Here is a 21,423-nt window from a genome sequence, read left to right on the forward strand (position 1 = left end):
ATGGCAAGCAACATTGCTTTGCCACTTCAAGAATTCATCGCCTCACTGGAAAACAACAGTTTGCCAAAAATTTTGCAAGTTTGTTCTGGAGTGTATTTTCAGGGTGAGCAATTCCTTTTTTTATTGATGGGAAATTCAAGTCTGACGTTTGAGTACAAGAATTAAACAATCAGAAATTATCACATGAGATCAGATTGGATTTGATTGTGACTGGTTGTCTAAATAAGTGTAAATCTTTCGCAAAAATGTATGTGAGTATGTTTTCCTCAGTTACTTTTAGATCATTGGTTACTGTTGCCAAATACGACAGTCAAGAATTTGTTGCGGTTTTAAATTGATGTCCAAGAGTCTCAAGGGGAAAAAAAATGAGTCAAAAACATTTAGAAAATACAGAATTTTTTCCTGACTAAACCTATAATTTGTCCTTTTCTTGTCTTATTTTTGACATCAGGTTCAATATATGAAATTTCTGGAAGTGAAGTATGCTTTTCTACTGGGGATCTCGTAAAGGTCATTGGTATTGAACTGCAATCTGTTTGCTGTGAAGATGTCACGAACAATGAGAAGTTTGAGTTGCCAATCACTCACACAGGTTGGCTGTAAATACATAATTTGAATAAAATCTATACTTCTTTTAATCTATTTGCTGTTCACTAACATACTTTAGTTTTTTTCTAGGATTGTTCAAAGTGGTCCCTGAGCAGATGCCGTACACATCAGTCGAGGAGATGTTGAGCCTGAGGCCTGTGGGCCTGGATGATTCCCTTCCTTTTACCTTCACAAGCCACTCCAAGATGACCTTTGGCAGTCTGACGTTGGGGGCCGGCAAAGCCCTGACCGTGCTCTCTATCGAGAAGCGCGAAGGTGAAGAGGATATGGTGCGTTGCCATGTAAAAGGCCAAACGGAGGCCTCAGCCAAGGTGTGCATTCCTCTGTCTTCTCGAGGGGAATTTTTTGAATGCGAGAGTGAGGAATGCTACACGCTGATGGAGATCATGACTTCGCCTTTCCTGCGCAGTCGAAGATTTCGCTTCGTTAAGACCACAAAGTGTGAGCGGGTCCTTGTCCTGAGTCCAGTCTATCAGGTCCAGGCCATCATGAACAGTAAGTATAACCTTCTCTGTACTGAATGTTTGATTAAAATTACATACGTTTCAGTGTTTTGAGAATAATTAATGTTTTCATTTATTTTCTGTGTTGTTTTATGTAGTTAAACACAAAGAAAAAGGGTGTTTCAAAATCGACACACTTTGCTTTTTCATAAAATTTTATATTTTTGTTTGACTTGAATGGATTTACCTTTTTACATATTTGTGGTTAGATTTGTCTGGAGAGAAAAGGAAAGAGAAAAATAACTGCAGCATTGCAGAGCTTTGAATACAATGTGGTGTGGAAAGGCGCTTTTCTGCATTACATACATAAAAATGTATAGAGATGTCCAGAAGAGAGTGCAGGGGAGTTTTTGACCAGCTTGTTTATCAGAATCCTGAAGAGTGAGAAGATGCTAGATGATAAGAGGAGGAGTGTGTTGGTACAGATGTTCAAGAAAAAGGGGAATGGTTTCATGTACAGAAAATACCCCACAGGTACAGTTTTTACTCTGTGTCTTTGTGAACCTATAGAGAAAGCATGATAGGGTACCCAGAAGGGAACTATGATATGGTATCAAGAAGTCAGGGTGACAGAAAAATGTGTAGGATAATACAGGACATGTATGAAGAGAGTGAGACAGTGGTGAGGCATGCATTGGAGTCACTGATGGGTTCAAGGTCGGTGTGAGGTTGCATCATGGTTCAGCTCTCCTCCTGTTTGCAGTGGTGATGAATAAGATGATAGATAAGGTCCGACAGGAAGCTCTGTGGACCGTAATGTTTGCAGGTGACATTATGATACCGGTAAAAGTAGAGAGCAAATGAAGATGAACTAGAGAAATGTAGGTTTGCTAAGAGAGAAGAGGAAGAAAAGTCAATAAGATCAAGGCAATAATATTTGTGTGTGAATAAGGGCTTGCAAGGTGAAGCTGGAAGGAGCAGAAGTAGTGAAAGCAGATGAGTTCACAAATCTGGAGTAAATCATCAAAAACAGCTGACCGTACGAAACAGTGGTGAAAAAGAAATTGCTGACAGGGTGGATTGGGTGGAGGCGAGTGTCAGGAAAGGAGTAACGTACATGACAATGGGGTAGCCTGAAGATGGGAAAGGAAATACTACAACACAGGAGTGTAACCTGCTGCAATATGTGGTTTGTAGACAGAAGCACGGTTTAAATTTCAGGACACTGAGCTGGAGGTGACAGAGTTGAAAATGTTCTCAACTCTCCATTGTAATCATTCTACAATTTTCTACCCTCCTCGGTACAGCTGAAACCAGATATTTATATTGTATGTTTAGGCATCTGGCAATTGTACCAATTTATGAACCAGGCATCTGAATTCTCTTGATATATTGATTGACTTTTTTTTCCCATAATATCATTCAAGGAAGTTATGTGTCTTCCAATTAACTCAGAAGTTCTGAATGAGAGCCTTCCAAAACCTTTGAGCTGGTGACATTAACACTGGCTTGTGCAAAAAAGTCTGAAAACAGTGATGAAAGTGTTCAAAAATAATTGTATCTGACATTATTCTGACATTCAGCAAATAGAAATAATGCTGGTCATCCTAATTGACTAAAAGCATGAAAGGTTTAGTCTGATTTAATGAAAAATAAAGAGGGAAAAAAGAATATACTTTTGTATTTTATATACATTTAGTTGCAACTGTTTATTTTGCTTTTGATATATTTCATTCCTTAAGCCGTTAAGGGCAGTAAATGGAAATATTTATTGAACAGTGCTGCCATTTTTGCAGCACAAAAATGTTCAGTTTAAATTCTGAAAAAGAAAAGAGGTGTTTTCTGATTCACTTCATGAATTGTCTGCCTCTTCATTGTGTTTTCTCTCATTTGCACAGTGAGGAAGAATGTACTCAGATTTCCGTCCAGCCTGGAGGTGGATGTGGTTGATGTCACTGACACATGTAAAGATGCAAACTTTGTGACACCTCTCAACCTGACAGAAGTCCTGTCTCAGCCAGACGAATCATTTCCTGTGGTGGCAGAGATATTAGAGGAACCGGAGAGCCGCTCTTTTTTCAAGTGTGCATGGCTGCCAGGGCTGGTCAAGAGCACCAACCTGATTTTGCACAAGAAAGGAACTACGCCCATGGTCCTGATGTCTAGCTTGAAGGGCCGGAAGACTCAGCAGTACTTCCTTGTGTCCCAGCAGTACAGTGGACGGTTTCGCAGAAGGCCAAGAGAGTTCAACTCAGTGTACGAGGTGTATGTTGCTTCAACGCAGACACAAAGCCTCACGGTGAGCGTGACAAGGAACTGTGAGGAAGTCGAGGAGGAGGGTCTGCCAAGCCTCAGCGTTGGGGAGAGACTACAGATTGTGAACTGTACTAGAATGGAGTTGCCTTGTGTAAACAATCAAGGTGAGAAGCAGTCTGTCGAGGCTCTTTTGTGTCATCGTCTCCAAGAGCCGGACGATGAGGGGGAAGATGAAGAAGACGAGGAAGAAGAAAAGGATCAACGGGAAGAGGCAAAAGAGGAGGTCTTACTGCCTCTCTACATGCAGGGTCACTTTGTGGAGGTTCTTGGTGAAAACAAAAAATATAAACTCTGTGATTTGGGTAAGGAGTTTAGTTTGCCACTGGATGTCAAAGTGGTGAGTCGAGATACTGAACTAGAGACTGATCCATTAGTTGGGTTTTCTTGTCTGAGAATAGAGGGAGCAATGCTGGAGCCAAGCATTCAGGCAAGCTTTCCAGACAAGCCTGACCGCTGTTTCCATCTCCTCCCCCAGTGGCTCTCTTTGTCCGTCTCTTTTACCAAGGATGCTCTTCCTTGGCCTCAGGACCAATTCCCCAAGTGTTTCACAGAAAAGGTTAGTGAGATGACAGACACGTTCTTTTATGAATTTCGCAAAAAGGGTAACTCAGATGAGGCTCCTCCACCTCGACCGCCAAAACGAGATATGTCATCATCAAACTTAGTCAAAAATAAATCTAAGTCCACAAAGAAATCCTCCAAGCCAAAGAAAAACAAAGACAAAAGCGTACCGACGGAGAAGCTCAACGACTTGACGTTGAATCACAAAAAACGTCCCCCTGCTCCACTGCCTCCAGTGAGTACACCCCATTTTTCACATTTCTCTTTAAAGCACAGTGCAACATTTGTCTTTAGAAGCTTCAACTTTTTTTTCTTCTTTTTTTGTTGTGGTCACAGTCATTTTCTGTAATAACCAAAAGACTTCTGACTTCCTCCTCTAATGCAGGATGGTGTAAATGATGAACCTCCTCCGCTCGTACCGAGGAAGTGCTCATCTGCGGATATCACAAGCAAAGCCCAGCCAAACACTTATGTTAAGATAAACCAAGCAATAAAAAGGGGTAAGAATTTTCTTCGTATATTTCAGATATTGTCAAGTTAAAATTTAAACATATTTTCTCTAAATTTAACTGTGAAGTCATAGAGAATTTAAATTTTTTGGTTTCATAAAAGAGTGCAAACCACATATCTCCATATTTCTCAGAAGTGAGAAAAATTTGCCTGAAGCTCTCTTCGGGAGACCTGTGAAAATTTTTGACAGCTCTTGGCCATCTGCAAACATTTTCCTTTTGTCATGCAATTATCTGGTCAAAGTTGTATACTTGAATGTTTTGAATTAAATCTGAATTTTAAAATGTCAGTTATCATGTCAAAACTATCAGTTCCACCTAAAAAGTAACCTTTGGTGATGATTTCACAGCATCTTTTCCATGTAAAACCATAAAATACAATATTTTGTTTTGTTTTGCTTTGGGGGGTTTTCTGTTTGCTTGTTTCAGTCCAGTTTGGACTCTTCACACCAAATCACACACACACTTGCAAGGCTATGGGACATTTTAACTTTTCTTTCAACCATAATCCTTTATCAACCAGTACTTGCCAGAAGATGCTGCAGCTTTGTATGTGTTGCTCTTTTCCACTTAAAGAGTTTCCGTCTCTTCTTTTGGAGAGATGTACAGTTTTTGTATCTGTGACTGCCTTCTCTTTGAACATATAATGTAGTGGATATTAAACTAACCTTCTCCTAACTTTGTTCAATAAGATAGTTTGCAGATAAATTCAAAAGTATTTTATGGGATACATATTTTCAAAAAACCCAACAGGGAATAAATTTTAAATGTCAGCAGATGTAAACTCAAGAGGACTGAATGCTAAAAGTATATAAACTGTGCAACTGGGTTACTGTAGCGTTTTATTTTTTATACTTTTTATACTTCAATATATACATTAAAGATGGGAATTATTTTGTAATGATTAATTAATATCTAATGTTTTGATTTCATAAAAAAATGGAACACTGGACCCTTGAACAGGGTCAAGAACTCTTGAACTTGTCAGGAGTTCAGAAAAACATTCGGCTTGATTATTCAAAGCTCTTCAGCTAAATAGGATGCATTTAGTCTTCTTTGAGCACATGTTGTTGAAAAAGCAATAAAATGGTTGGAGATGAAAAGGGATACAGTGATTTATTCTCTCTGATTAAAATATCTATTTTTTAATTTCCCAGACCTTCTGCGTGATGTGGCTGCCGACGTGGACAGTGACCATGACTATGAAACCGTGGATGAGACTTTGGTGGCTGTGGTTAAGAATGCTCAAGAAAACGTGATGTTCTATTAAAATTAAAGTCCTATCTTGCAAACATTACTCTGAACTGGATCTGAGGTATCCAGGGAGTGCTGAGGTTAGAAGTGACTAAATTAGAAGAGTAGAGGCCTCTGCATTGTTCGTGACCTTTCAAACGATGTGATTATATCCTTCAGTCTTTTATTATTAGCACATAGTAAAAGTGTACTATTACAGTGATGATCACTGTTGAGAACGTACCTGGGTTATAATTGCTTTTCTCATATGGTCACCAAGATTCCTTCCTGAATTTCCTCTTTGTTACACCAATGAAAAACTTTATACCAGTATGATCCTATTTCACAGCAGACTCGTTTGGAGTGAGGCTCAAGCATTTCCTCTAACCACCGATAGCTGAAAAGAGTTACTCTGCTTATCTCGTCATCATTTACATTTGTTACAGGGTGACCTTGCTGCCAAATTTGGCAGCAAGGCACATTTTGAATGTCACACCGATGTGCTATCAGCAGTAGTGAGTGTAAAGATCCAAGAAAGTTTAAGAGTGCTACATTTTGGCTGTTTGCATAACTCCAAAAATGCAGCTTTTATTGATTATCTCCAGACTTTGGAGGTAATTATTTATCAAAAGTGGGTCAGTGAGGAATAGACACCATGTTTTATTGCTTTATGGGAAGATTAGGCACAGACCAGTGGTTTGAGTCAACAGACAAGCTACTATAATTTAAGCTGCTGCAGACGTCACTGCTGGTTCTGACAGCATATGTGTCACTCACAAGGAAGCTACTATGAGACTGTCAGTAAAAATGACCTAAGCATTGTTATAAATAATACTTGCCTGATTGCTTTGGTGTCTTTAAGCGAATAGTATACCCAGCAATACAGTGAGGAATGCTCTTCAAACCATGTGGGGAGCACAGCAAGTTTTAGAAAATGTGGGATTTGCGAGGAAATCAAGTCCAGATAAAGGATACCTTCAGAAGTCCAGGGGTATCTGGTAGAGGATCATAATGTGTATTTATCACTCAATAGCTAGTCAGACAAATCACCATCTAAATTAGGAACATGTCAAAGCAAAGAAAATTTCCCTCACTGTTTTTGATGGGACAAAACATCAAATTCTTCAAAATCTTGCAGGGTTTTGTGGTGTCATGCCAAATTTCTGAGTATGTTCTTTGAAATTATTGGCCATTTCTGCTTTGCCACTCTGATGGCTAACATGTGGTGTTCTGTCCTGTCAAAACTTATTAGCTTCATCATTGTTAAAGGGAAAGAGGCTGTTGCTTCGAAACACTTCTTTATTTTCTTATCAGTTGCCAGTCATTTCACTTATGTCCTAAGTAGTTATTAGTGATCTTGTGTATATTGTCGTTACAGCAGTTATTATTTAACATTATTCTCAGACACTGTGTCTGAATAGTGTTCAGACACGGAGTCTTGAGGCAGCCCAAACGTACTCTGTGCTATTGAGGTCTGCAGCTGCAAAAACCTACAGCTGTGTACAGTGGTTATCTGCAGTTCTCAAACTGATGTACAGATACCAGTGGATTTACTTGCAGACATTTCATTGCTACTTTAGACATATAGGTATTGAATATTTATTGTTTTGAAAACCTAATTGTATCTCATAGTTTTGTCACATTGTAACCCCAAAACATGTGACTTCCCAATAAAAAGAGTGACTAGTGTTAGAGTTTGAGAAAAAGGAAACAAGTCGGTTTTTAATCTAAAAATGTGGCATGCATTTGTATTTAGCCACATAATTAATATTTTAAAGATTCACGTTCCCCTACATTTACAGCTGCAAATCTTTTGCAGTATTCTCCATCAGCTTGGCACATCTAGAGACTGACATTTATACCTATTGGATCTCAATTGGATCTACTGTAGGTCTCGATCAGGATTTAGTTTGGGCCTGTCATTGTAAAGGGAGCACTTCTGCAAATATAATACATAAGCACCAAAAAAGTGAACAGCTTAACCATGTCATTCTTTTAAAAGAAATTACTTAAAAAGCAGTTATTGTGCAAGACATTTTAAGAAACACAAGATGCTGCAGTGAATGAGGCAGTAAGTTCTGGTGGCTGTGTTGTGCTGTGTTCAGTGACCAGGCCAACTGCTATGAAAAATACAAGGCAATAAAAATTGTTCTCTGAATGTTTTGAATTAAATTGTAGCAAGATATTCTCTAATAAAAGTTGCAGTGTTAGAAGAGAGTAAATTGTTGAGATGAAGACAGCCAGAAGCACAGATATTATGTATGTTCTAAGCACAGAGCAGCCATATTGGACTTTGAAGTCTAGGTTGTTGTGAAATTACCAGTTGTACAAACCGTGATTCAGACTTCAGATGACAATTTACTTTTACAACCTGAAACTTGGAAATACTGGCGTTTCAGTATACAGAAAATTCACAGTTAAACCACATCCTGCAAACCTGCAGCCCCCGAGTAATGTTTCATGGAACAGACGATGTCTAAGCAAAGTGACATTGTGTTTGAAAAGTTGCTTCAGACGTTATTGATGTCAAAACGTTAGTAAGAAGAAGCTGACCGAGACAAGAGATTCAGTGTCTATGTTTTGGCTATATTTGGATATGTGCACATTTCAACATGATTTTCAACATCATTTTCTGCGTTGCATAGGCATTTTCACGGAATTCATACTAAAATTATGATTGCTTTCCTATAAGTGTTAAGATGTCTCACAGGTTAGTAGTACTTGGAATACTCAGTTTTTATTCAAAATGTTTTTTCCCCAAAAGAAAACAATAAAAAAGAGCAGAACTTCCTCTATTTGGGTGAGGTGCTTATATAAAAGAAACAAAACAATTGTAGCTTTCCTTTTTGCATGAGTCCAAGAGTCTCCTGTGAAATATGTAATAGCAGTAGTCATGATTGCTACACTGAAACTCACAAACTAATACTATTCATGCGTTTCAAAAAACTTTTAGAGGATTTTTTTTTCCTCTGTGGTGTATATGTTGGGAGGACTTTTGTATTTACGTGTACGGATCCTGTTTTACAGTGCAATACTAAGCAATTATCTATTGTATGCTGGCCGTTTTTTGTGCAACACCTGCAAACCGTAAAAAATTAATAAATAATGAAGGCAATAGCTTCCTCTTTAAAATGCAAACTGCTATGACTCATTGAAGGGATGTATATGCCTGAAAAGGTGTTTGTGTTTGTCATTGTGCTACTGTGGCTATGCAAACTAAACAGAAAGTAGTCGATAGGAGCCAAACTAAACCACTTCAGAAAGTTCTAACTCTTCCCCCAACCACAAGCATCTATAAAGACAACATATTAAAACTCTGCATTTGGTTTGATTAAATATTTTAAGCTGCAAAGAAAAATGGCAGTGAGTGCAAGGGGGTCCATATGACTATTGGAACTTACAATGTGCTTCACAACTTCTGTGTGATCCTGAGATACAAATTCATGTTGTGGTTCAGGCTGAAGTGGAGAATCTACCTTAAAGCTATCATTTAAAATGTAATACATTTGCACAAAACAAAAACTGTTATGAAATGCATCAAGAACAATCAATGCAATAAAATGGTGAAAAGTACATTTGTGTCTTCTCTTTCATTTTTAAAATGTCAAGAAAAAGTAAAAATAATCAAGAAAGCAAAGTCTTTTGGTAGAATCTTTAATTTTATCAAACATGAATTTTAGATGTTAAAGTATATATGTTGCAAATTATTAAATGTAAAAATTGTTTTAGAGGAAGTGAGAGTCAGTACTTCAGAACATATAAAAAATAAACATATTTGAATTCTTTTCTGACTAACAAAGAGGCAGAAGTGAGCTCAGGAAAAACAGGATGTGAAACCAAAAGATTCCTCAAACCCCATTCTCTTCAAACATCAGCCAGAATACCTCAAAATAAATGATGACAAGTTTTCACTTAGTTATTCATTGGTGAAGGCGTCAAGCACTTGCAGTTTTTAACTCTTTACTGATCAAGCTAGCAGCTTAAATGCAAATATTTCACTCCACAAGTGCTGCTGAAGTGGGTTAGTCATCATTGTCTGTTGATTTGTAGTGATCCTCGTCTATGGTTGAAAAGATGTGGCCTTCATTGCTCAGGAACTCCACTGCTTGTCTGTTAGATCAAAGAGACATTTGAACTCACCACCAATGAAAAAAAAACAAAACATTATTGGATAGTAATTTTTAATCTAATTCAAAAAGAATAAGGACGATAAGAGCTAACTGTTTAAAATACAAAAATATTACTGAAATCGAATCATTGAAGTTTTAACTGAACATATTTTAAAGAAGCTTATTTAGTAAAAGAAAAAAAATTACTTTCCAGGTTTGAACCTAAATATTTATGAAACTGTAACCTTTCATAAAGCCACTTTAAATGCTTCTTTCAAATAAACCAGAGGTCAAATTAATATCCTCAACTAATTTATTTAACAATACATTTTGGAAAAAAAAGCAACATAAAAGTTGGTTTACTTTGTTAGGAAGTACCAAGAAAGTTAGACATTTCTTCCAGAAGTGTTTTTTCTACTATCTCAGTTTTGTGATATTGAAAAAAAAGAAAAGACAAAAAGACAAGTCTGTCCAATGTTGACTAAAATGAAATATTCGTTATCTAGCTTTAACTTGCTTTTTCTAAACAGAAAATCACATTGCTACATTTATGTTCAATTACACTTTTACAGAAACTCTAAGCAAAATGTATCTTACTTGATCACTGCAAGACTGATGCCGCTGAGCCTTTGCTTCAGATCCTGAATGCTAATACCCTGAGGGTCCGGACAGCCTTTTATCAAACTCAGCACCTTGTGAGAGGGAAAAAAAATCTATGTATTGACCAAGCCTCAAAAAAAAAATAAAACTTAGCTGAAAAAAGAAATAAAGGATAAAAGAAATATGGAAGCTTATGAGGTTGATATGATTGGAAACACTTGGTTCCTTATTTAAACCAACCTGGTTCTGATTCCCACTTAACCCATTTATGACCATTAGTGGGTTCTCATTGGTGCCTGCGTAGCTCCCTGCGGTCATCCCCGGGCCTTGTTGGAGCATTGGCATGCTGTTTACAGCCATTCCTCCACCAATACCTGGCTGTTAGAGAAAAAACAGAAGTGATACTAATGTTTTTTTTCCCTTAATCTGAAATAAGTCTTAAAACGCAGTTATCAATTTATACAAGAGAGAGTTGAGGGCAATTGAATTCCTTAATGATGTGTTTATTACTATAAACCTGTGGAAGAAATGCTAAGTGTTCTACTACATATGTTTTGATTTTAAGAACAAGGCAAAGTTGCAAAAATAACCATGGAAGTGACCAACCAAATCTGTTCATGTCTTGAAGTTAATGAAAACTTTTGCATATTTTGTGATACTACAACCCAGCTATTTTTTTTTTTTTTTGTAACAAACCAACAAATACGAATTAGTGCATATTTGTGAAGAGGTAGGAAAAAGATAAAAGGTTTTCAAGGTTGCATGATGACCTGATAACCTCACATTGAACCTTTGGCAACCGATGATGATCAGATTTTACCTGATTAATAAGTAAGTCCATATGGGTTGTGTCTATATGATCATAACACACAGCTAGAGAGCTTCTGTGTATCTCGTCAAGATTCTCAAAAGTTTTAGCTCTGGACTTTGACTGGATCATTCCAACATGCTGTATGAATACAGTTTGATCTTATCTGTTCCATTTTAACTCTGTCTACTTAGGGTTGTTTTTCTGCAGGAAGATGAACGTCGCCCATCCAAGGTTTTTAGACTGATATTCCTGAAGGGTCACAGTTCATTAATTTCCATCTGTCTTCTATGCAACTAAATTAGCTTTTCTGTACTTGCTGAAAAAAATACCCACCGCAAAATGATATTACCACCACACTGGACTAAATGGTTGGTGTGCTTAGAGTGACATTCTGTTTCATCTAACCAAAGCACCATATTTTCCGTGTTCACTATGTGATTTGAGGGCAACTGAAATCCTTGCTTCTGGTTTTAGCTTCACGGTAGCTGAGCATTCCTTGGACCCTCTCCACAGTTACCTCCACTGTATTGAATGTTTCTCTGAATCATTCAGTTCTGGTGGAAAAATATCTAAAGAACATCAGTGGCCTTCAAAGAACATCTGTATCTATACCTACATTAAAATGGTTGCACTTAATTTGATTTAGGGGTTTGATTCAGAGTAAATAGGACTGAATAGTAATGCAAGCTATACGGTAAGAAACAAATGTGAAGAGTGCATCTTTTTTCTTCCACTCCACAATTATTTGCTACTTTTTAGTTGGTCTACCACAAAGTTCGAATGAAATGTATGCATGGTAGTTGAAACATCACAACCCATGAAGTTTGAGAGATCTGAAAACTTTTGCAAGTCACTGCTATGCCCATGTTGAACTTGACAGTCATATGTGTTTGGCAACTCCAACATATTTTAGTTCCTTTGTTAAGAATAAAGGTTGCTTTTCTCTGAATTGTAACCAAGGAAGAAGTAAAACCACAGTCACCCTGCTTTTAACAAACATCTTCAGTTTCTAAAAGTGGAGATTCTGCTTGAGTTCACTTCATAAAACAACCAACTGTTCTCATGATGGTCTATTGGGTTTCTGAGTATTTACTTAAATGAGGAAATCAAACACAGCTGTGACACATATAAACTGATCCGTACTTCCTTATTCTCACGTTTTAGTAACAGATAAGTGACACTGGCGGGACAAGCATGCAGTTTCTCACCATCGTTTGAGGTTTGCTGAGCGCCATGTGCGCATGAACGACCTCCAAAATGTGCGATGTAATTTCATTCATGTCCTCCAGGGGCCTGACGCTGAATGCCACAACAGATCTGTGGTTCTTGAGGAAGAATAATAATAATAATAATAAACAACCTTTAATGAGTTTATAAACCAGCAGCAGCAGCTTCCTCATATAAAATTGATATGACAAAAGACTTCTTCTATATTTAAATAAACTTCTGTCTATTGTTTCAGATGAAACCTCTTATCTGGGCACACAAGGTTACATTTTTAAGGTCAAACTTGTTTACCTGAAAGGACCGTAGATTTCCTGACACTTTCACATAGGTTCCTGGGGGCAACACTGTGCTGTCCACACTTGGGTCCTAGGGAATAAATAGAAATGAGAAAAACAAGGTTTTCTGTCGGAATGTAAAAAATAATCTATTTAAACAAATTCAATGCAAGAAATACATATATTCTAAGATACTCATTTGACAAAATTACTGCACTTCTTTCTGCTGCAGAAGATCAATAACAGACACTCAGGCCCTCCCCTCCCTGTCGCTACCCATCTGATCAAAGCAATGAGTTGTTGCTAGACGTTTTAACTTCTGCCACCATGAGTCAATCGGAAAAACAAATAAACAAATGCAATCTTCTTAGTGGAGAATACTAACAAAAGAGTTGTTTGTAAGTATCTTCCCTATGAGGCAACTCAAACTGTCTTCCTGCCTCTTTTTGAGCCAGGAAGTCAGACAGATGCTAGTTCCGCCAACGCTATACTCCGAGAGCAATTTATAAAGTTCAGTAAAGCTCCACTATCTGCAACAGTGACACACAAACCTTCTTGATGACAAGTTAATGCTATTTGGTTAAATATTAGCTTTACTGACACAGAAAACTCAAAGACAGAGATTCATTGCTGGCCTGTTATGGTGAAGCCATAGTACAGACAAATGCCTGCCAGCTTAAGGTGCCAGCAGTTCAGGGGCGCCATAAAAATGGCCAAGAGAAAAAAGTATGTTTGCCTATTCTTTTTAAAACATATGGGTAGAATTATTATTTCCGAACATTAAATCTTTACACAGTAGTTAGTTTGTTTGGTTGCTTAATTCCTTGTTGTTATGACTACATTTTTTCCAAAATTTTTAATTGGTCAGTTCATGTCTGCTCAGACAATTTGATGTTTTTAGCCAAGTTTCTTGTCACAACTTTCAACTGTGTGTACATAGTGCAAAATGTGAAATCATTGACCATTTTTCTTTCTTGTTTCTATATAGCTGCAAACTCGCGCTCCACATTTCTAAAAGCTAACACTCAAACAAAAACAGCGGCACTGTAGCCCAATGCATTGCTTTCATGCCAGTGCTATTTGGTTTCTACATAGTGTTGCCTAAATGTACATGGACGCATTAGCTCCGCAATATGAAAAGCAGCTCGCAAATTAACCCAAACCTCACATTTTGATTAGTGGTGATGAGGCTATTAAAACTTGGATGAACAAGACTTTAAGTCCAACAGAAAGAAGTTAGAGGGCTGCTTCTGACTTCAGCATCTCTTCTGAGTGAAGCTTTATAACTTTCAACATCCAAAACACAATAGAAAACATGCAAATGTGAATAAATAAATAAAAATCTCCTCAGAGGGGCTACATTTTGTATTATTTTATCCAACAATGAATGGTCATGCTGATGATATGAACTCAACAAACGTCTACCACATACCTCTGTGTCGACCCACTGCTTCACGTCCATAGGAGCGCCAGTCATGTCGTCCACCTTGTACTGGATATTGGTCATAGATTTGTCTGTACTTCTAATGATGCCCACAATGGTGACCTAGAACAAATATACAGAAAAAATCATTAAAACCAAAAAAAAAAATAAACATAAACACTCATATTTATGTGTCTGTGCGTTATGTACAGAAATAAAAATATTACAATTTCTGGTTCTTCGTAGGACCAACTGGATGTCTTAGACCATAGTTTTTTTAAACTGAATGATAATACAGAAGTTTATGCTATTAGGCAGCAATCACCTAATAGCTATTTTAGTTGCTTCTTCGGCAAACAAAACAGCTGATGTTGGTTGTTAAAGAAGCTGACATTTTCTAGAGTTTTCAGGTTCTTTACATCATCAATAAAAATTAACTGATCAAATTTTTGATGGACAATTATATCATCCTTTTTTGTTTGTTTATTTTTTAGGTCTGACCTGCTAATTCCAACTTTGAATGGCATAACCAAACCATGCAAAAGACAAACAATACAATAATACTAATACCCCCGCTAACAGTGGCATTAGTTTACAATCCATTAGATAAAGGAATTACACATTTAAAGATCGAAATAATATTAATTTGATTGTTGATAAATTCAAAACAGTGTATTAGTTTTGATTCATTTAATAAGAGTAAAGATTAATATATTTTTTTAAAAAATAATCTCCAATCAGTGCCAGTAAAGAAAATAAAAAGCTTAGAATAAACTGGTTGATTGGTGCAATAGAAAATGTGGATGGATTTTATGTTGCTTGTTGCAGTACCAACTACATGTTAAAATCTAAATTTTTCAAGGGGAACTTGGTCATTCAAACAAGAGCAGCCTCTTTTGTCTTAACCAGTGACATGTAGATTCACACCGTGTTTTTCTTCAGCATACCTGTGTCACTTCCACATCTCCCACTCTGAAGACCTCATCGACCTGTGAGGCGGACATCAGCTGGGACACTGTGCAGGGGATTATTTGTGTGGCCCGGGTCCTCTAATTTGATGACAAATTAAAAAATAGAAATATATTTAAGGTCCTGTAATTCAGTTTTCAGTCTATTAACATCTATATTCTTCAACATGACGTGCTGAAAAGACATCCATAGGAAGCAAAGACATGTACAAAAGGGAAGAGGAGCATGATAGGTTAGGAGGCAGTAACAAATAACAAAAACTCCTTTTTTTTTATATATAGTTTTAGATGTTATGACCATTATGCTTTACACTCTGACATTATCATCACTTAATTACTCACCCCTTTCTTCTCTCCACCCTGAGACAGGGAAGGAGATGCAAAGCCTCCCGGGGACTGAGTGTAGCCCCCTACCATCCCAGACTCGCTGTATCCTCCTGGAAATACAAAAAGTGGGCGCTTATTTCATATCCACCATAATTCCCAACAACACCGGATTCAAACAATCACTTCATTAACAACAAAACAACACGGCTGTTGAGCTAACGTTAGCCGAGGGAGAAAGCGCCAACGAAATAATGTCCGCTTTAAAAACACACTAAATAGCATGGGAAGTGAACTCACCCTGATTCCACATACTGGCACTACGGATATAACGTGTTAAAAACTAATCTGAACGTTGTAAACTTTGCTAAACAAGGTAGTCTGCGGGGATTAGCAGCTGTTATTCTTCTTGTGTGTACCCGCGCTAAACTTTAGGCAAGACGCATGCGCACACCCTAAAGTCCCGCGAAACTGGAGTGATTGTGGGTTTATTTTTGCCCCGATATTTGCTTGCTAGGCGAACATCAGATCACATATTTGCATATTGTCTTGTTAAGAAGGTAACCACTGATGTTATTATATATATTTTTACTTATATATGTTACGTATCTTTATTTAGTGGTTCTGCAGGAAGACTTATCATATGGCATTGGAAACCTTGCAGACAAACATCAGGGAAAATTATAGCACAAGACAGCGTTCTCTGCTGCAAATATTGAGTATGATCTGCACATCTTGTAGGTTATGATTTCCACATATACATTCGTAAATATTTAAATTCCCAACTAAAATAGTTAATAGGCTATTACATACATGAAAAAAATAAAATAGTGTTACAAAATTCTGAATCCTAGAATTTAAAAATTAAGTTTTAGCAAATTATCATCCTACTAAATGGACCATTAAAAAAAAAAACATTTTTCCGCTGACATTGTTACAATAATGATCTTTGTACTTAATCCCACTTCAGTTCTAAATATCTCACTGTCCATAGTTTTGCTCTGAAATAAGCGATATTAAAAGGAATTGTACCATGAACGCAACACAGGAGCCAGTATTTTGAATAATCCCGTTTATGACATCTGTTTATGTGCTTCTCAGTAATCAGAATGTAATTGAAAAGTGTAACTCATTTTGGTAGTTGAAGTCATAAAATATGTATTCTAGATTCACACGCAGAGACATAGGCTATGTCACGTGTTTCTGTTTATTTTTATGATAGCTTGCTGACAGTGAAAATCCCAAATTACTGAGAATTTTTATTGACTTCACCACATATAGCATTATCAACAGGCAATTGACCAGATCTCTCTTTGTGTGATAAGCATATGTGTGGTATGGACATAGTTTAAATGAATTTATGAATCAAAACTGTTTTTCATATTTTCTCATAATTCAAATACAAAACAAAACTGAAACCTTGTGTAACAAACAGATGATATAAAACTTGTACTCTGGACACTTCTTTATTGTAGACTGAAGCATGATCTTAACTGGCAACAGTATCTGGATATCTTTAGCCCACATAAAAATAGTTTATGTATGAATGCCTTTCCTGGTAGTTCCTTCTCCCATCCGTTCCATATCGTGTTTAGTGTTTGGATTACTTTAATAATTACTTCTGAATCAAAGAGCCAAATAAAGTGATTCGTCACTCTGCTATCTACTGCATCAAATGCGCATAAATGATAACGTCATAGCATGCTCGTGTTTATTTTTCATCTGCAGTGATTTCAAGAGATATTTGGCTGTAAACGTCAAGATGAGAGCGTGTTTAGTTCTAGATATCTTATCGTCCTTCGCCCTTTAATCACTTGCCTTTAAAACCTCTCCTTTGCTTTTGCCGAGCGTTTCCCGTTGTCGAGGTGTCCAACATGTCTCCTGTAGGGTTGCTTTTATCTTGTCTATTCTTTGGAGAGTCTCTTGCACTATCAGGTAAGAAGTAACGTTATTGCACATTGTGGGATTTCTTAAATCTCTCCGATATCACCTTTAAAGAGGTGGCTTACTGTGCGTAATTACGCGCTGGTTTTATCCAGGGAGGTTTTGGCATATCACGGATTTGCACTGGGACCCGACGTACAAACTAACAGATAACCCGGAGCAAGTGTGCGCATCCAGCGGTAAACGTCCAGCGCTCAATGCTGGTAAATTTGGAGCCTACGCCTGTGACGCGCCATGGCACCTGATAAACTCCTCGGTGTACGCCATGAAGAGGATTCTGCCAGACCCAGACTTCATTGTGTGGACCGGGTAGGCCATGTACCAGTCTGCTGTGATGAAAAACTGGATTCATCTTTTTGGTTAAATCTGATTAACCCGAAGAACTATAAAAGAAAACACGACTTACATTTGCCTTTTTAAAGGAAAGAAAAATATGTGACTTATGATTCATCATTGCCCTGCAACTAAATGAAAACAACATGCTGTCTTTTTGCTTTTCCAAATATATTGGCAGTGGCGTTTTTTGCATGAACTTTGCATGCAGCCCCCCTTCCAGCTCAACACCTATTTTGGTTCTCATTGTTTCTCATTTTAAGAAACAATGAGAACCAAAAATAGGTGTATAGAAAGACAGACAAACTGAAATCTCAAAAGTAGTCTAGACAAAAGATCCTGGATCAAATTCTAGCCTCAGTGCAGCTAAAAAACAAGTTTAGAGCCACATGCTACAGGACCTTTTGAAAGAAAAAAAAACTTCTCATTTTTGATGAATATCTACTGTAGGAGATTTGCTGTCAATTTTTGAAGAGTAAAGATTTTATTTCTCTTCTTTGGTATCAAAATAAAGTTAAAACCAATATTGACAAAAGAAGATTGAGACATTGTCTTCTTGATATTTGTAGAAAATTGTGGAGGAAAAAAGAAATAAAACCACATGTTTCCAAACAAATGTAAAGACATTGCTTACCAAATGCAAAACATGCATTTTGTCGTTATAATGTCTGTATTTATAAACATTTGTTGTTCTTCATCTTTTTAGCCAGAGTTATAAAGAGCCACTTGTGGCCACAGAGCTGCAGGTTGCAAACCTCTGACATAGATTTTAAAAAGAAACTGCAAAAACAAAAATAATCTGTCAATGATATGACAATGATTATCAATCTTAATGCAGTTGTGTATGTTTTTTTCTTTTTAATTTTTTTTAGACTGCCTACAATGTGTATAACACAGTTGGGCTACTGTGTTATATTGTAAGCATTGTAGACTCTTTTTGAGTCTTTTATCCCTAAAATGGTTATTTTAAAACATTACAGAGATGACACGCCACATATCCCAAATGAGGATCTAGGAGAAGAGAAGGTGATCAACATCATTGGCAATCTCACTGAGATCATAACTGAGGTGTTTCCACGTAAGACATCATTGGGTGCTTATATAGAAAAAAAAATGTAACACCAATATCTACACATTTAATCTAATAAATGAAATGTTTTGATCATGTGCCTTTTACAGATACAAAAGTGTACTCTGCACTAGGGAACCATGACTACCACCCCAAGAGTCAACTTCCTCCAAGCCCAAACTCCATCTATGACAAAATAGCAGACATGTGGCATGGCTGGCTGGAGGCAGACTCCAAAGAAACATTTAAAAATGGTGACTCTTGCACATTTGTTCTCCAAAGATCAGTTTGTAGTGTTATCAACTGTGTGGTTCATAGCAAAACTAGGCAGTGAAATATACTGTATATATATTTTTGATTAGGTGGATATTACACAGAAAAACTACTGAATCGAGCAGGTTACAGAGTGTTGGTCCTCAACACCAACCTCTACTACTACCAGAACAAGGTGACCATGAATGATGAAGATCCAGCAGGTCAGTTTAGCTGGTTGGATCAGACCCTTACAGCAGCCAGCAACAACAAAGAGAAGGTATAAAGCGTGATATTTCCTCACATGTAAGTGAGAAAATCTTTATGAAAAACAGAACTTTCTAAAATGTAATATGCACACTAAAAAATGTGGGTGCGTGGAGTAACACTAGTTATTAGTGGGCAGGATGGACATTTCTGTTGATATATTTTCTTTAATCACTTTCTCTTCCAGAGATAAAAATGACATGAACATTTCTTAATTTTTTTCACATGAGGGGTTGCACTAAGCAATGTGTAAAAATGGCCAAGTTTGACATTTTAAATCTCTTTCATTTGTTTTAATTCTAACATCAACAAAGAAAACTAAACAGATTATTTGAGCTGACTTTACTTGGTTTATTTTCTCAGGTCTACATCATTGGTCATGTTCCTCCAGGTTTCTTTGAGAAGAAAAGAAGTGTATCATGGTTCACACAAAAGTTCAACACGAGATATTTGGAATTGATTCAGAAGCATCATTCGGTTATTATCGGGCAGTTCTTTGGCCATCATCATACTGACAGCTTTCGCATGTTCTACACCACAGAAGGTACATCAAAGTGTTTCACGACTGTCTTTGAAATGGTATGTCTTTGCAACTGTTAAACTTGAACTCTGTTTCCACAGGCTTGCCCATAAGTACAATATTTCTGAGCCCAGGGGTCACACCATGGGAAACGACACTTCCTGGTGTCAAGAACGGAGCTAACAACCCCGGGATTCGTGTTTTTGAATATGACACTGAAACATTGCTTGTGAAAGTAAGTATTGGTCTCTCATGCAATCGTTTCAATAAGAGCCATAGATTCTAGGTGACACTGTTTTTATGTTATGAGTTTATAAACTCTTCAGAAAAATAATACTTCTCACTCTTAATGTTCTGCTTCATATTGTCTCTCAACCCCACTGTGTGAACAGGATGTGGTGACATATTATCTGAACCTCACACACACCAATGCAGATGCAGAACGCTGGGAGAAAGAGTACCGTCTGACAGAGAGCTTCAGAGTACCCAATGCTTCTCCAGGCTCCATGCACCAGGTTCTGGAACGCATGGCGGCTGATCGCTGCTACCTGCAGAAATACTACGAGTTCAACTCTGTCAGCTATGACCTGACAGAGTGTGATGGCGACTGCCGTGTTGACCATGTATGTGCAGCAAGAGAAATAGACTTTAATAGGTATGAGCAATGCCTGTTGAAGGAAGGAGCCGCTTCTATTTATGGGGAGCTGCTTCTGGTTGTTTCTATGGCAGCAACTGTGTTGGTTGCTGGGTGGTAGAGATGATCAGCATTGCAATTTGTTTCTAGGACATTTAGAGGTGAAGTTAAATTCATTTGAATATTATTAAAATGTTAGTTTATTTCAGGCATTTAATCCAAAAATGCATAAACAGATTTATCACAAATGATGTTTCAGATGTTTGTTAATGTTTATGATTATGGCTAATCAGTTTCTCTAAAAGTAATAACTGTACATAACATAAAAAAAATATTTACATATATAAAAATATGTTGTCAATATTGTGGCCTACACAATGAAGAAGAAAACTGCAGAAGCTCGGTCACCCTCAGTAACAAGGGGAATACACATAAGTTAATCGCTAAAGAAGCTGGCTTTTCACAGAAAGCTATGTCCATCAATATTAATGGAGAATTAAGTGTTCATTTATTTTAATGCATATTGAAGTTGACGAGCTGAATTTAATGTGTCACACCTTACTAGAAGATAGTTTGTGCTGCAAAGTAGTGTATCAATAGTTTCAGGAGGCAAAGAACATCACACTTGTTACACACTTAAAATAAAAGCTGAGAAAACACTTTAGCTCATAGTGCAACCGAGATTGACTCTAGACTCTAGAATAACAGCACTGACATATAATAGTGACAGGTCTCTGTTGACATTTCTTGTAAAAGTCTAATGTAGAAGTGGGTTCAGATTTTCACCCAGATATTAAAAAATATTGTAATTAACATCCAGCTTAAACTTGGCTGTGTATCACAATCACATTCTCATAACTCAAAACTGAATGACATTATCGTAAATAACAGAAACTGTTATTTAAATGAAGAGGGAAAAAACAAAAAAATAACTCACTGTACTGTTATTTCTGCAGCAATAAATATACTTCCCGATAACAGTGTCGCTCCTCTTCA

General features: G+C 37.1%; 3 protein-coding genes across 4 annotated transcripts; 2 read left to right on the top strand and 1 right to left on the bottom strand.

Moving 5' to 3' along the window:
- On the top strand, positions 1-9,244 carry themis2 (thymocyte selection associated family member 2). Its single transcript, XM_055047157.1, has 6 exons — positions 1-103; positions 452-592; positions 679-1,104; positions 2,951-4,164; positions 4,315-4,429; positions 5,596-9,244. Exons 1-6 carry the CDS (start codon positions 1-3, stop codon positions 5,706-5,708), a joined length of 2,112 nt encoding a protein of 703 aa, XP_054903132.1. The 3' UTR covers positions 5,709-9,244.
- Positions 9,245-9,309: 65 nt separating this feature from the next.
- On the bottom strand, positions 9,310-17,327 carry rpa2 (replication protein A2). 2 transcript variants are annotated; one of them, XM_055047162.1, is made up of 9 exons: positions 17,227-17,327; positions 15,427-15,521; positions 15,064-15,165; positions 14,126-14,239; positions 12,710-12,784; positions 12,400-12,516; positions 10,621-10,758; positions 10,378-10,472; positions 9,310-9,781 (listed from the first exon to the last, which is right to left on the bottom strand). In XM_055047162.1, exons 1-9 carry the CDS (start codon positions 17,282-17,284, stop codon positions 9,694-9,696), a joined length of 882 nt encoding a protein of 293 aa, XP_054903137.1. In that variant the 5' UTR covers positions 17,285-17,327; the 3' UTR covers positions 9,310-9,693. The 2 variants fall into 2 exon arrangements, with proteins under 2 accessions (XP_054903137.1, XP_054903138.1); XM_055047163.1 differs by lacking the exon at positions 17,227-17,327 and adding an exon at positions 15,709-15,856.
- Positions 17,261-21,407, top strand: smpdl3b (sphingomyelin phosphodiesterase acid like 3B). Its single transcript, XM_055047159.1, has 8 exons — positions 17,261-17,343; positions 17,448-17,661; positions 18,666-18,763; positions 18,865-19,008; positions 19,117-19,286; positions 19,637-19,817; positions 19,895-20,028; positions 20,186-21,407. Exons 1-8 carry the CDS (start codon positions 17,283-17,285, stop codon positions 20,546-20,548), a joined length of 1,365 nt encoding a protein of 454 aa, XP_054903134.1. The 5' UTR covers positions 17,261-17,282; the 3' UTR covers positions 20,549-21,407.
- Positions 21,408-21,423: the final 16 nt, after the last annotated feature.

Source organism: Poeciliopsis prolifica, unplaced genomic scaffold (assembly GCF_027474105.1).
Source record: "Poeciliopsis prolifica strain line A6 unplaced genomic scaffold, Auburn_PproV2 SCAFFOLD025, whole genome shotgun sequence".
Lineage (NCBI taxonomy): Eukaryota > Metazoa > Chordata > Actinopteri > Cyprinodontiformes > Poeciliidae > Poeciliopsis > Poeciliopsis prolifica.